Genomic DNA, 16,128 nt, shown 5'->3' with positions numbered 1-16,128 from the left:
TCCCACACTCTCATGAATATTCCTTTTTTTTTTTTTTTAAATTAGGTCTAATGAAGAAATTGCCCAATAGGATTCTAAGCGAAGCATCTCTTTGCCAACAAGGACCAACCTTAGGATGTCCCATTGAGCCGAGCGCCACCTAGTCTTTTAAACGAGGAACTACCATTCCCGGCATGCTTCGGGGTTCAGCTCAGCGCGCAGGCGCACCGGAGAGAAACGCAAGCAGCTGTTTCAACGAGAGGTGAGTTGGAAGGGGCAGAATTGTTGGGGGGCGGGAATACCGAGGAGGAGGAATTGAGGAGGGGGGCAAAGCACCCCCAATTGCACCCTTCTGCAACCCCCCTGTGCGCCGGGGCTGCAAATCCCGCTGTCTGTTGCAACCGCGGGCGGGGATAAGGGGCATTGTAGTCCCGGCTCATTTGGCTCGGGGGAAGGCTGTCGCTCGAAGCAAGCGCTCGCGATTCTCGGGGAGGGGACACCCCCCCTCCATTTCCCGGTCTCCCCAGTGCATGTGGGGTGTCAGCCCAGGAGCCTCGGGAGGGCAGGAACGGGGTTCAGAAAAGCTTTTGCAACCTGGCGCCCTCCGGTAATGGGGAACCGAACTCCCGCCCACTCAGTCATTTCCAGCCAGCTGCGCGAGGTGGGGAGGGCGGGGGCTTTAATCCTAGCCGAGGGAGGGGCAAGGCTGTCCTCCCCCCGGAAAAACCAATTTGGGGTGTGTGTGCAAAAATGCATCTAATTCTCTCCTTCAGTTCAATGCCTGGGTAGATCCTTCTCCATTCCTTCCTTCTCTGTGGCTCCAACATTCCTGTTCCAAAGGTGCTTTTTTCTTTTTTCTTTTTGGACTTTCTGGTTTTTCTTTGAAGACGTTCTTTGAAGCCAAACGTCTTGAAAGAAAAAACCAGAAAGTCCAGTTGCCTCTTGAAAAAGCACCTTTGGGACAACTATGACCTAGAGCAGGGCTTTTCAACCTTTTCACCCATTGCACCACTTTTAGGATATGGCAATATCCGAGGACCACCAGTCGCCTAGCAAGGTGTCAAAAACTTGACCCCCCCCACCAAAAAAGGAAAAAAGTGATGAAGTACAGGTAGTCCTTGACTTACAACAGTTCGCTTAGTGACTGTTCGAAGTTACAACGGCACTGAAAAAAGTGCCCCCCGAGTCACAGCCAAGCAAGACACCTGCCTGCCCGCCCGGCGGCGCTCTTCCTCCTGTCTGAGGTTTTCATTGTTGTGAGCATTTCTGTTGAGGATTGGCAGCAGGAATGGGGTGGGGGGGTGTTTGGTTTTTATTCTCCCCCCCCCCCCCGTCTGCTGGGTGGTTGCAGCAGGTTTTGGTCACTTCACATGACCCTGGGACACTGTGACCGTCATAAATATGAATCAGTTGCCAAGCATCTGAATGTAAATCACAAGGCCCTGGAGATGCTGCAACATTCCAGCTGATCGGCGCTTCTTCTGGGCTCAGCAGAAGCACCAGGATCAGCGCTGAGCTCCAGCTGGGGCCTGGCGCTGATCCTGGCGCTTCCGCTGAGCCCTGACAGCCCTGCAGCTCCAGCCGTCTCTCGCTCAGGCTTGTGCGGTGCTGCCACCGGTTCAGCTCATTCCCCTCCCCCACTATCACTTTTCTAGGATGGTCGCGTACCACCTACCAGGTGCCAATGTACCACAGGTGGTACCCGTACCACTGGTTGAAAAGCCCTGACCTGGAGGACTGAAAATCTCCATAGACCAGGGATGGCGAACCTTTTAGAGACCGAGTGCCCAAACTGCAACCCAAAACCCACTTATGCATCGCCGGGTGCCGGGCGGGCGTGGCCCATTGGGTGGGTGTGGCTGCGGTGGTAATGGCAGACTGGGTGGGACTAAAAAGTTCAATCAATCAATTCCAACTTTGCGAGATCTTTTTTTCCCCCGCAAGAAGTTGAAATTGATTGAACCTTTTTTTTTTTGGCACACGGCGGCGGAGGCCTAAAGCGAAAAGATTTTATAAAATCCAGATGAAGGCCTAGGACTGGGGCGATGGCGCTCGTGCCCACAGAGAGGGCTCTGCGTGCCACCTGTGGCACGCGTGCCATAGGTTCGCCACCACGGCCATAGACAGTCCCAACATTCCGATTGCTGCAAGCCGCAAAAATAAGCTTTACCCCAGCACTGTTTTTCAGAGAGATGGAATTCGGGGACCCTTTCCCCCTAAGAATTCCCCTTTCTGAAGCTGCCCCACACATTTCCCCAAAGGTTGATGGCCTAAAAAAAAAGGGGGAGGGAGGAGAAACCTAAGTTTTAAAAAGAACTTTGTAAAACTTTTTTTTAAATGTTCAAGCAGCAGCATCTGCTTAAAACTTGTTTGGGTGAAAGGTGAGGATTGCAATCTGCGTTGCTCACTGCAGGGGTTGGTGTTTGAATTGTGGAAGAAAAAGAGACGAGAGACAGCAGGCACAAGTTAGAGTTTCTCCCCTTTTCTGCCTTTTAGCCAAACCAGTTAGGTATTGCAATAGCTGATCTCTGGAGCAGAATTTATCTGCCATCTTTCTTCCTTGGAAACAAGGCTGATGTATTGTGAATATGAACTTAAGGGGCTGTGAAGTTGGAACTTCTTTACTTTGTAGCTGTTTCTGTTAGTTTCCTCAATAGCTGCTCAGAGTCGCCTCAAAGCGGGAGATGGGTGGCAAATAAATTTAATAATAGTATCTGGAGCATCATTTGAACCCCACTGGCATTGACAAATTCATCAGTCAATTGCAAAAGGCAGCTTTACTCAGAACAGCTTAAATCCTACAACCATATCTCTAATACCATCAAACATCAACATCTGCCCAGGCTCTTGGGAAGCACTTTCTAGGTCAGAGGTCCCAAACTTTTTGGGCACCAGGGACCAGTTCAGTGGAGAGAGGTTTTTCCGCGGAGTGGAGAGTGCATGGTTTTGTGTGCTGCCTGCATCCCACGAATGCGCTTTGCTTGTTTGTGTGGACCAGTTGCTGGCATGCCATGGCCCGGTACCGGTCCACAGACCGGGGGTTGGGGACCCCTGTTCTAGGTGGATAAAAACGCCAAATCCAGTCTGAACATCTGGCTGCGTTTATGACAAACCATAGTAATATTGTGGGTTTTCTCCCCATTTCAGGATCAGTTGTGACTCTGTAGAACAAGCTAGCTAGCCATGGCTCATCTAGGCTTTGCTTGTGAACCTCCTCCTGATGTGGATACAGACGACTGTCTTCCGGAATATTCATATATGTTCACGCCTGACATCCTCAAGTAAGTATCCCCAAGGTGCTAGGTCTCTTTAAGGTTCCAATGAACCTGGTTGTGTGGAACCGCCTTAGCCATGAAACCAACTGGGTGAACTTTTGGCCAGTCCCTCTCTCTCTCTCTCTCACGCCAGACTACTTTACAGGGGGGTTGTTCTGGGGAAAGCAGGCAGCAATATTAGGTATGTCTCTCCCCTTGAGATATATAAAAAAGGATGCAATACAAATATAACAACAACAACAATAATAATGCTGCCTCCAAGCCATTCCTGTCCAGTTTTGCCATCTTTTCATGTTTTTACTTTCTAGGTTTTATTTAAGAAGTTTTATTAGTCTGGGTCACTAACCTGTAATCATCTTCTTCTCTATATAAATAAAAATGTAAATGTTCGTTTGTTCAAAATCTTAAATCTCTGAAAGTTCTTCACCGATTGCTTTGAAATTTTGACACAACGTTGCATTCGAATACGCACGTGTTTTTATATACCTATATTATATAGATGTCACACCTGTGACAGGTAAAAACATGCTTTTTTTGAAAAACAGCGCCATCTGTTGGATATAAAAGCAACACACGCCAGACTGAGCCACAGCAACGCATGGCCGGGTACAGCTAGTAAAGAATATGATTCAATTTCCTTTTTTTTTTAAACTCTAATTTTGTAAATTCTGGAATTTCTTTTCCAGAGTTTAATGCTTTTTCACTTGTTTTTGGGTGTTGGGCGGTAAACAAATAAGTATATAAGTAAGCAAACTGTGTTGGTAGCTCCTGATTCCAGATGTCTCTCCTCCTGATTTTTCTAGAGGAAAAGTGGCTCTCATCACGGGCGGAGGCTCCGGGATTGGATTCCATATCACTGAGATCCTGATGAGGTATGGATAGCAGATCTCTGGCAGAATCTTCAGCTAAGACTCTGCCGTCTTCATTTGATCTTCGCAAAAGGTTCTGGAATAATTTTTATCTTCTCCATTTCCACGATCAAATGGTTGTCCAGTCCATTTCTGAAAAGCTCCAGGGATGGAGCACCCACAACTCCAGGAGGCAAACGGTTTCATGATTAATTGTTCTCAGGAAACTTCTCCTTAGTTATTCTAAGTTGGAGCTCTCCTCCATAAGCTTCCATTGGTTGTCCTGCCTACAGGTGCTTTGGAGAATAGGTTGACTCCCTATTCTTTGGGGCAGCCCCTCAAATATTGGAACATGGCTATCATATATTCCCTCTTTTTAATAATAATAATAATAATAATAATAATAATAATAATAATAATAATAATATAGCAACCCGTGTCAACCATCGGCGCCAGCCAATTTGAATGTTCAGTTGACTGAGATTCATGTCTAATGAATAAAAAATAATATAATCATCATCATCATCATCATCATCATCATCATCATCATCCTTAGTAAGGACTCGATAGGTAGACAAAAATGCCAAATCCAGTCTGAAGATCTGGCTGACTGTGCAATGATCAATAATAATAATAAAAGTTGGATGGGACCTTGGAGGTCATCTAGTCCAAGCCCCTGCTCAGGTAGGAAATCCTATACCAGTGGTGGCGAACCTATGGCACGGGTGCCAGAGGCGGCACTCAGAGCCCTCTCTGTGGGCACGCGTGCTGTCGACCCAGTCCTAGGCCTTTAGCTGGGTTTTATAAAACCTTTTCGCTTTAGGCCTCTGCCACCATGTGCAAAAAAAAAAAAAAGGTTCAATCAGTCAATTTCAACTTCTCGTGGGAAAAAGAAAGATCTTGCAAAGTTGGAATTGATTGATTGAACTTTTTAGTCCCACCCAGTCTGTCCTTACCACTACAGCCACGTCCACCCAATGGGCACGCCTACCCAATGGGCCACACCCAGCCAATGGGCACACCCACCCAATGGGCCACATTCACCCGGCACTCGACGACGCATAAGTGGGTTTTGGGTTGCAGTTTGGGCACTTGGTCTCTAAAAGGTTCACCATCACTGTCCTATACCATTTCAGACAAATGGCTGTCCAGTCTCTTCTTAAAAACTTCCAGTGTTGGAGCATTCACAGCTTCTGGAAGCAAAAGTTGTTCCACTGATTATTTGTTCTAACTGTCAAGAAATTTCTCCTTAGTTCTAGGTTGCTTCTCTCCTTGATTAGTTTCCATCCGTTGCTTCTTCTCCTGCCTTCAGGCGCTTTGGAGAATAGCTTGACTCCCTCTTCTTTGGGGCAGCCCCTGAGATACTGGAAGACTGCTATCATGTCCCCCCTCGTCCTTGTTTTAGCCTTCATTGTATGTTTTAGGCTCCAGGCCTTTAATTCTCTTTGTGGCTCTTCTCTGCACTCTTTCCAGAGTCTCAACATCTTTTTTATATTGTGGCAACCAAAAACTGGATGCCGTGTTCCAAGTGCAGCCTCATTAGTGCAGTTGCCCAGATATTTGCTTTTGCATTTCTTAAACCCTCGCACTTTTAAGTAAAAAGAAATAAGTTAGCTCCTGGTCTGCTTTTGCATTTATTGGCTTCTCTGTCTGATCTTGGGAAATTTTCCTGCAGGCACGGTTGCCAGTGTGTCATTGCCAGCAGAAATCTCCAGCGGGTGTCAGAGGTGAGTGGCTGCTAGATCCTTGTATTTTTACTATCCCATTTGGGATATTAGTAGCATCTCAGTGAAACAAGGAGGACGCTCATTTTTGTGGTCTTCCAAAGATTCAGGAACTTGGCGTGCCAGGCTGAGGAATTCTGGGAGTTGGAAGTCCACAAGTCATAAAAGGGCCAAGTTTGAAGACCCCTGCTTTAGAGGCTGGTTCTGATTGGGTCATCAGCCCAGAATGTAGATCACTGTTTCTCCAACTTGACAACTCTTAAGATATGTGAACTTCAACTCCCAAAATGCTGGCTGAGGAATTCTGGGAGTTGAAGTCCACACATCTTAAAGGGGCTGAGTTTAGGAATGCTGACTTAGATTGGGTTGTGGCTGGGTTAATGTTTAATAACCGTCATGTTATTTATATTGTATGGAACTGCTATTGTTGCATGGGTGTATACTGCTGAAAAACCTTTTTAGAATGATAGCTCATTCTATCCCTTTTCTTAGTAGCTAAAATACAGAAAGAAAAGATTGCCAGTTGGGAGATGAATTGAGCTGATCAGTGCAAGCATAGCTTTAATTTTCTTAAATAAGGGTTTATGGGGAAAATTAAGTTTCTGGTTGATCCTATGATACATATGGAAAATCAATGGTCTTCTCTGTGTTATCAGTCTTCTAGCTTGATTAATGGGGAAGGATTCTGGAAGTCATAGATATTGTAGGAGGAGAATCATGTTAACTGAAATTTTCCACATATTTTTTCAAGCAAAAAAAAATCAGTGGGGTGTACAAGTAGGCCTCCCTTAGCAACTCCCTCATTTAGTGACCGTTTGAAGTTGCATCGGTGATGAAAAAGTAACTTTATGACTAATCCTTCCATTCCCAGCCTTTGCAAGACTGTCAAGCAAATGAAAGCTGAAATAAGTTCGTATGCACAGTCACAGCGTTGCTTAGTCACCACTTTGCTTAATGCCCAAGTTGCCAGTCGCCATTGTGGTCACTAAATGAGAACTAGCTGCACTTACTTTCCCATGTGACTGTAGAGATGACTGTTTGGTTTTGGTTTCGTACGGTTGCATCAACCCAATAAAGAATGTAAGCCTGCGTTAATTGCAGAATTAGATGCCCACTCAGTGGTGGATTTATGCAGTCAGAATTGGCTAAGCATGGAATGCTAACTCGGCCAATAATGTCTCTGAAAAATAGGAAATGTTTCTTCCCACCCCAGTGCTGATCTTAAGGGCCAGTTTGCTATTTTGAGACATGATCCTTGTTTTCTCCAGGCGTCCCCTACCCAGGCAGCTGTCTGATCCCCTAAAATCTTTATTTCCCATGATAGGCAGCCAAGAAACTCTGTGCAGCCACAGGCCAGCGATGCCTGCCCGTCACTCTTGATGTGCGGCAACCTCAGACCATTTCGGCAGCTGTGGATGAGGCCCTCCAAGAATTTGAGAAGATTGACATCCTAGTTAACGGTGAGGGTTTGATCCTCTTGGTGGTTGGAAGTTCTCTCCATCTGCAAGCTTCAGACCGGGAATGAGAAGGGTGATCTTGTTGGATGCTGGAAGGTGTTGTAGTTGAACTCATAAATGGCCAAGCGTGCTGCTTCACAACACATCATCCACATCCCCTTTCCCCCCACAGCCTCCCAATCTCACAGAATCAAGAACATTTGGATTTTGTGTTAGCGATTGAGTAGGGTTGATATCCACCTCAGTCCAACGTCTCTTTGAGTCCTCCAGAGTGATGTTTCTCAGCCTTGACCACTTGAAGATGCATGGACTTCAACTCCCAGAATCTCACTTGGCTGGGGAATTCTGGGAGCTGAAGTCCACCCATCTTCAAGTGGTCAAGGTTGAGAAGCACTGTTTTAGAGCATGTCATCTGACAAGGCAAACGTTATGCCGATATTTGGTTAAACCCAACATTGGTAGCAAATCTCCCTGGCCATTAGACAACAGTTGCATCTAGCTTAATTCCAAACATGGGCTCCCTCCCTCCAAGGATCCAACACATTCGATTAATGGGTGTGTTTTATCAGGAGATCATGGCGTGCAACAGCTTCCGTGGTGGTCCTTTCCATACAGGGAGAAGATACGAATTCAAGTCTAAGGTTGCAACCCAATGAGTCACACTTTCTGTCTTGTTCCTTTTTCTACGGTCTTGTTCCTCAGGTGCTGCTGGGAACTTTCTTTGTCCCGCTAGCTCTTTATCGTTCAACGGTTACAAAACGGTGATTGAAATTGACACCTTGGGCACCTTCAACGTCTCCAAAGTCCTGTATGAAAAATCCCTTCGGGTAAGAGTCTAATAATAATAATAATAATAATAACAACAACAACAACAACAACGTGGATGTGTCTGGAGACAGCAGAATAGACGAGAAAGAACTGGAGAAGATCACAAAATACAAAGACCTACAAATAGAAATAGAAAGACTGTGGCAAAGGCAAGCAAGGGTAGTACCAATAGTAATAGGAGCCTTGGGTGCAATCCCAAAACAACTGGAGCACCACTTAAACACCATTGGCATTGACGAATTCGCCATTAGTCAATTGCAAAAGGCGGCCTTACTAGGAACTGCTTCCATCCTGCGACGATATCTGTGATACCATCAAACATCCATATCTGCCTATCCCAGGTCCTTGGGAAGGACTCGATAGGTAGACAAAAATGCCAAATCCAGTCTGAACATCTGGCTGACTGTGCAATGATCAATAATAATAATAATAATAATAATAATAATAATAATGATGATGATAATAATGATAATATTGATTGTACTAGTAGTCCTTGACGTGCAACCGTTCATTAGTGACCGTTACAGCAGCACTGAGAAAAGTGACTTATGAGCAGTTTTCACACTTAACGACGGTTGCAGCCTCCCCATGGTCCCATGGTCGAAATTCAGCCGCTTGGCAACTGACTCACATTTATGACGGTTGCAGCGTCCTGGGGTCACGTGATCCCCTTTTGCGACCTTCTGACAAGCAAAGTCAATGTGGGAAGCCGGATTCGCTTAATGACCGCAGGGATTCGTTTTAAGAGCTGTGGCCAAAAAAAAAAAAAAAAGGTTGTAAATGGGGCACAACTCACAACTTAGCCATGGAAATTTTGGGCTTTTTCTTGTGGTCGTAAGTCGAGGAGTAGGGTTTCTTCCCTTCTTGATTCCCAGTCTTCTGTCTTAATCAGAGGGCTGATTGACTGCACTGTTTTCTTCCAAGGCCAGGGGTCTTCTAAATCTTCAGCTCGTCGACCCCTTCATAATGTTTCAAATTGTTCATCAAACATTTGAAAATAATTTAACAGATAGTTTAATACTTTAACTACTCCTACTATTAATAATAATAATGCAGGCAGTCATCGACTTAACAACTGCAATTGGGATGAGAATTTCTGTCGCTAAGCAAGGTGGTTAAGTCATTCATACCTGAATTTATGACCTTTTTGGTCATGGTTAAATGAATCACTGCAGCCATGGCGCCATCTTGATGGGTTTTTTTTATTCTCTGTGGACACTCCTGACTGGACATTTCACACTGGGGGAGGTGAGGCTTCAGCCAGCCATTTGCCATTCTTTATTTCTTACTTGGCACAAGTGGTGGCTGTGGACTCTCTTGAAGTTGACCTCAACCTTGCTGCTTGCTTTATTGACTTAGGAACATGGCGGCGTCATTGTCAACATCACAGCCACCCTCAGCTACAAAGGCCTGGCTCTCCAGATGCATGCTGGGACTGCCAAGGCAGCCATAGGTACGAGGTTGAAGCATTCTGTCTCTCTTGTTCTTCTTCTCCTCACTAGTAGCTCCGTCCAAGGTTGTGAGCTTCAGTCCTCTCCTCGCTGAGGATGATGGGTTCTCAGGAAGAAATATTATGGCCATTGTCTCCAGTAGATCTAGCCCAGGGGTAGGCAACCTTGGCTCTTTTATGACTCGTGGACTTCAACTCCCAGAATTCCTGAGCCAGCCATGCTGAGGGGAAAGAGAGAGGTTTCTAAGCTGAGCCATGCTAGCTCAGGAATTCTGGGAATTGAAGTCCATGAGTCATAAAAGAGCCAAGGTTGCCTACCCCTGATCTAGGTGTATCGGTACAAACCCCCTTTGACCACTAACTCCAATCTAGCTGAGATTTTGGGGAATCGGACAAGACATCCTCTTAGTTTTGAGTACATTTTTGGATGATAGACTTACATTTCATGGGCTTTTCTTTAACTTTTTGTAAAGCCATGTGCAGGAAGCAGCAATGGGTTGCTTATCTCTTCTGCACAGCGATCTTTGAGAGAATCCATGATTAATAACTCCAGGGCTTCTCCAGGAAAGCTGCTGCCAAATTGGAAAATTGAAAAGTACAGGGAAGGTTTGAAATGTTAATTAAATCAAGTTAACTCTTCCTTCTGACCTTGTCCCCCTTAGAAGGGTAGACACCCAAGGCCCAAGAATATACGTTTCTGTTCTTGATGGGACCAAGGCTGTGTATCTCCAAATTATTTCATGAGCCCTATTCTCTTCCTCTTTCAAAAAAAGGAGTTTTAATCCTGAAGTAGACTTCTTGGAACTTCTTGGAAGTTCTAATTTTGGGCTTTTCTGTCTTTTCACAGAGGCTATGACGAAGCATCTTGCTGTGGAATGGGGACCTCAACGAATTAGAGTGGTTAGCATCGCCCCTGGTCCCATTGCGGGCACAGAGGGGTACCGTCGTTTAGGTAAGTCTTCTGAATTGAGAACAGCTTGTAACTTCTAAGAAAGCTTCTGAGATAGCTTCTATGACTTGTGGACTTTGACTCCCAGAATTCCTCAGCCAGCATGGGGGAAACTTTGGCCCCTTCATGATTGGTGGACTTCAACTCCCAGAATTCCTGAGCCAGCATGGCTCAGCTTGGAAACCTCTCTTTCCCCTCAGCATGGGTGGCTCAGGAATTCTGGGAGTTGAAGTCCCGAGTCATAAAAGAGCCAAGGTTGCCTACCCCTGTTCTAAGATAACAGGTAAGTCTTCTGAAAGAGCAACTCTCGAAAGAGATGAATGCAGAGAAAGTGTGCAATAAAAATTATTCCCGGAAGATTTTTTTTTTTAAATTTAGAACACAGAAATTCCCAATTTTCTGTATAACATTTGCAAAGTTGCCTATTCTTAAACAGTTTGTAAACTAAAGTAAAACGTTGATTACTGTCAATTAAAATCATAATATTGAATTTGGAAGAATAACAGAATTGAAAAGGGTCATTAGAAAGGTATTTGGGAGTTGCCTAGTACTACCCGAAAGAGTTGGAGTGTGTGAACTGAGGGAATCCAAATTAAAGTGCAAATTAAACTGATTATTTAATACTCTCCCATTTTGGCCAACTCTCAATGTCTAGAGCTGAGAAACTTGGAACGTTTCTCATAAAATGCAAATTAAACTGATTATTCAGGGCCTCGTTTTTTCCCCCCTTCAAGGCAAGACTAAAAACATTTGTGATTTTAGAGTGGGGTTCCGATGGGAGAGAAGAACTTGTTAAATGAAGGGGTTTCCTTCAAGGTGTGGTCCAAAAAATCAAGATGGCCACAACAATGCAATTGAAATTCCGTGTGTGTGTGTGTGTGTGTGTACATAAAAAACAGATATTGCAGTTTCATTCATTCATTCATTCATTCATTCATTCATTCATATTTCTATACTGTCCATGTCACCTAGGTGACTCAGAGGCTTACAGTGAAAACATGTCACGAAATACGAAAGCATAAATAAGGAGAACATTAAAATCAGAATTAAAAGATAGGGTTACAGATGGAGAAAATACCCTCTTGACATCAGTCATCCCCAGGTTTGCCTCACAACGGCACTGTGGTGGCCGCCATCTTGATTTTTTTTGGACCACACCCTGTGAAGACCACTGGATTGATGTATGGGCTGATGTCCTTCCGTGCTCCTGTTCCTTTAATGGACCAAGATTGTGCTGTTCTTTTGTTCTAGTTCCATCCAACCTGGAAGTCAATCAGTACTTCCGGAACATTCCCCTTCAACGGGCCGGGAACAAGACGGAGATTGCTCATAGTGTCCTCTATCTGGTCAGCCCCCTCTCGTCGTACGTGACCGGCACAACACTTGTGGTGGACGGTGGAGACTGGATGACTTCGGATAATTCCTTTCCCTCACTGTTGGGTATAGCTAAGCTATAGGTGAAGTTTCTTTCCCGGTCGGTGACTTTACAAGAGGGCCTCCCTTGAGTCAGCCTCAATTTCTGGTCCACATTTCGTTCCTTGCCATAGCGGAGAATTGATTGGCTCCAAACCTCTGGGATGTTTTTTTGGGGGGTGGAGGGGGGTTCCTAAGCCTGAGCAGACTTGACCTGGCTTAGTTTCCCAAGCCAAATCATCTTCAAGAAAAATGGAGGTTGAGATGATGGAGATTGAGATGAGAAAGCCATAAAGAAACAGGGTGATTTCCAACAGGGAGATGCCTACCATTATAGCAGGCAAAAGTGGCTGGATTGCGTGGTTCTTCACTCATACCCCAGCCTGTCTCCATGTGAAGAGCTAGCCAGCACCTTGGGGAAAGTTAGCAGTTTTTCAAGTTCAGTATCGAATCAGAACATAACCTTTATACAACAGTCCTATGAGGTTGGCCAGTCTTAGTGTGCTCTTAAGCCTCGTAGAAAATGAAAGGATTAGGAGATGTTTGGGTTTCACCTATAGACAGAAATATTGCCAGACTAAAGCAAACCATTTGCACCATTAATAATCATTATAGAGTCGTCGTGGCACAATGGTTAGAATGTAGTATTGCTGGCAAACTCTGCCCACAGTCTGAAGTTCGATCCTGATAAAGGCTCGAGATTGACTCAGCCTTTCATCCTTCTGAAATAAGTAAAATGAGGACCCAGATTGTTGGGGGCAAGATCTGACATTGGAAACTGTCCAGAAAGTGCTGTAAAGCACATTGGGGCGGTCTAAGTTTGCTATCATTAAATATATACTCTTCTAGGGAGGAGCCTTCTTCATTCTCTTTCTCCCAGTCAAACAATATAAACTTAGCTGTCTCTTGATCCTCTGGAATGCAGCCCCTCCCTCCTGGGAATCCAGACTACATTCCACCATATAAGAGAACGTATTTGTCTTTTGGTGTAGTACAGTACTGTGTATTCCAAACTTTGCAACATTAAGATGTGTGGACTTCAGCTCAGAATCCTGCTGGCTGGGGTATTCTGGAAGCAGAATGTCTTCTTCCTCAGGAAAAAAACAGTCCAGTTGCCTTTTGAAAAAACACCCGTGAGACAATCATGACCTGGATGACTGAGAATCTCCACAGATTCTCTTATCTGACCATTGTCTAGTCTGCTGCTCTTCTTCCTTTCTCTCAAGGTCACTTCTACCTACCATTACTCCCCAAATCTACTTTTGGAGTTCCAGAATAAGTTTTTATTTCCAGGTCATTTCTCTACTTGGATATTTCTTGTTTTCCCATTCAGTTTTCCCTTCCACCTATTTGAATGTTCCAATCACTTCCTGTCTCACTGTTTTATTACAGATTACTGGAGCACAGAACTAAAGAGAGATACATGAGAAAAGGACACCCCGGCATTTTAAGGAAGTGTCTTCAGTGCTTCCGGGCAAACCGTCTGTGGCAATGTACGGATAGCAGCCACTCACCTTTCCTAGTTTCAAGGTAGTTTAGATAACCTGGTTTGTAAGATGGGTCTTCATCGCACAAAAATTGGTGATGGTGGCACAAAAAAACCCCTACAGACTGAATCCTGTTCACCCACCAGGCTGTACTATGTCACCGGAAAGGTAGTTGAGGCTGAAGTCCTACCAGGGGCAGAAACAACTTTGATTATGATTTGATTGGCTTGTAAGCCTTCGTATCATTTGCCTCGGATAAGATGCTTCCAATTCATTCTCAAGTACAATGTTCAGTCCCAAAATGGCGAGTCTGCGTTTATCCAGCTCTTGCTGTGTGTGGCATTATCTGCCCCAATCACCCTGGTCCACTCCTCTAACAAATAAATACTCTACTTTTCAACAAACTCCCTTTTTACAACCCTGTAATCCCTTTAATTTGGGGTGGAGACAGGGCGACTGGATGGAGCTGAGCGTTTACTGGCTGGATGCCCTTCCTGACTCCACGGGGAAATTCTCGTTCATCTTCTAGCTCTGTCAGCCCATTCAGTAGCCATTCTGGGGAAAGATTTGCATCGTGATGCCGAGATGCGCTTGATGGAATAATGTAGCAGTGGTCAACCCTGATTTCTTCCCAGGGGCTGTATTTTTATTTTTATTTTCCTGGCTTCTGGGGGCCACGGGAGGTTGCTTAGAGCAGGAGTGTCCAACTTTGGCAAATTTAAGAACTGCAGACTTCAGCTCTCAGAATTCTGTGCTGGCTGGGGAATTCTAGGAGTCGAAGTCCACAGCTCTTAAAATTGCCAAGATTGGACACACCCACACACACACACCGGCTTAAAGGGTGACATCAAAGTTTGTAGCCTTTTTAAAAATAGTAGTGGTGTTGGGAAACTTACACAACGTCCATGCTTAAAGCTTAAAGCATGAATGTGCCTCATATGTCCTAACCCTCTCCCCTCCCCCAAAAATTATCTTTTTGGAACTGACGATATTTTTTTTGCCATTATTATAGTGGCAAACACAATTCGGAAACAGGATCCCATCTCTTCGGTTCATCCCACATAAATGCAAATAATGTTTTAAGGCTGCTTTTAGTGGGGGGGGGGGGAGAATAGATGTCTCCTCCCAAAATGTACGAACACTTCCTTGGGGAAAAGGTACTGTATTTTTATAGCCTTGGGTAAGAAATGGAACTTCCACGACCAGGGATAGTCTATCTGAAAGCCAGCTTGCAAAGAAGGAATCGCCACGAGACAGCTGTTGCATTTGTGCTGTTTGCTTTAAAAGCATCTGGCTTGGAAAACTTGGGGGGGGGGAGTACAAATGAGAATGTCAGACCCCCATTGCTCATGTTGTCTTTCCCCAGCAGATGCCCCCCCCTGCCTTTCCCGGGTGGGTTTCTGTCTTCTCTGTCAGGGAGTTTTCAAGTGAACCGTTGCTAAGCAATTAATCCTTCCTTTTGTCCGGAGCCAATGGGATTCCTGAAGCTGCCACTCTGCAATTCTTTTCGTAGCTATAGTAACAGGAGCATCCCTTGTCTTCAAGGATGCAGGCTTTGGACGGGCATCCTGAGCTGGGAACCAAGAGCATGCTGGTCCTTTTAGCACTGGAGGGAAGGATTTTGTCCAGTTCCCACAAACGTCCTTGTTTGTTTAGAAAGAAAAAAGTGTTGGGAATGATTTAGCTCAGTGCTAAATCCCAAGGGAGGTTCCTGAGACTGTTTGCTTATACATCAGGCAGGCAGTTCAGAGGAGAAGTCGAGAGTTGACGTGTGGGCGGTGATGGCACATAACTATTGATTTATTTCAAGATTTATCTCTCTTAGATTGGGTGACTCTGGAACAGCGTGCAACATAAACACCTCCTCGTCATCATCGTGATCACAAATAGCCAAAGATATAAATAGAAAAGCCAAATGATAAAATCCACCCAATTCCGACAACCAGAGTAAATAATAAGACCCTAAATTGGCCTCTTGGATATGAAAGCACTTTCCAAAGTCCTGTCTGGTTCAAATTTTAGACTGCAAATGCTGTAACCACCTTGTCTGGTCAAATTCCATATTTATGAATAGCTCTTTAGAAAAGGATAGTGTGTTTGCATGTGTCTATGTATGTATGTGTGTGTATATATATACACACACATGCATATATACACACACACACACACACACATATATATATTTGCTCAAATACAGGCTGGCATTTAACAGCATTTTAAAAGCTTTTTTTGGCCCCAAGAAAGGTGCAATTAATCATTCAGGAATGGTTGGGAATGAATAACCGAGGGTCAGTCCTGGCTGGGGAGAAATTAAGCAGAAACCCTGTCTTTTCTTCTTCTTTTTTTTCTCTTCCTCTCTTCTCAAAAACTTTTTGGAGAGATGAAAATGCCTTTGAGCTCCAGGCTTGATTCTTGGAAGTTAGAAAGGAAAACGGAGGGATGATGCTCCCGATATAAGAGGAAGAATTTTAGCGGTGCCTTGGCAGGAGAAGATACGTAAGACTCAAGAAGAGAGTTACTTTAAGTTACTTTAAGAACTATTTTATAATTGATGCCTGCTCTAGCTTCCCTCATTTTGCTCTCTCTATTTGTGAGGTTATGTCTAAAGCAGTGTTTTTTTTAAAGTTGGCCGCTTTAAGATGGGTGGACTTCAACCCCCAGAATTCCTCAGCCAGCCATGGAATTCTGGGATTGGTCCACACATCTTAAAGTGGCCAG

At 44.7% G+C, this 16,128-nt stretch overlaps 1 protein-coding gene across 2 annotated transcripts; it reads left to right on the top strand.

The window, feature by feature from the left end:
- Positions 1–224: 224 nt before the first annotated feature.
- On the top strand, positions 225–13,814 carry DECR2 (2,4-dienoyl-CoA reductase 2). 2 transcript variants are annotated; one of them, XM_015819185.1, is made up of 10 exons: positions 225–241; positions 3,127–3,260; positions 4,058–4,126; positions 5,778–5,829; positions 7,151–7,286; positions 7,986–8,110; positions 9,471–9,564; positions 10,409–10,513; positions 11,762–11,950; positions 13,316–13,814. In XM_015819185.1, the coding sequence occupies exons 2-10, from the start codon at positions 3,163–3,165 to the stop codon at positions 13,348–13,350; spliced, it is 903 nt and encodes a 300-aa protein (XP_015674671.1). In that variant the 5' UTR covers positions 225–241; positions 3,127–3,162; the 3' UTR covers positions 13,351–13,814. The 2 variants fall into 2 exon arrangements, with proteins under 2 accessions (XP_015674671.1, XP_015674672.1); XM_015819186.1 differs by having other exon boundaries at positions 11,762–11,967.
- Positions 13,815–16,128: the final 2,314 nt, after the last annotated feature.

This window comes from Protobothrops mucrosquamatus, unplaced genomic scaffold (genome assembly GCF_001527695.2).
Source record: "Protobothrops mucrosquamatus isolate PMUCROS unplaced genomic scaffold, P.Mucros_1.0 scaffold873, whole genome shotgun sequence".
In the NCBI taxonomy this organism is placed as follows: Eukaryota; Metazoa; Chordata; class Lepidosauria; order Squamata; family Viperidae; genus Protobothrops; species Protobothrops mucrosquamatus.
The sequence above is the reverse complement of the archived record's forward strand: the minus strand, read 5'-3'. Positions and strand labels throughout refer to the sequence as shown.

Bases quoted from the DNA above. Each gene is read 5' to 3' on its own strand.
- DECR2 (XM_015819185.1), top strand. From the start codon at position 3,163: ATGGCTCATCTAGGCTTTGCTTGTGAACCTCCTCCTGATGTGGATACA. The intron at 7,287-7,985 runs GTGAGGGTTTGA...CTTGTTCCTCAG, and splicing joins GATTGACATCCTAGTTAACG to GTGCTGCTGGGAACTTTCTT. The intron at 10,514-11,761 runs GTAAGTCTTCTG...CTTTTGTTCTAG, and splicing joins AGAGGGGTACCGTCGTTTAG to TTCCATCCAACCTGGAAGTC.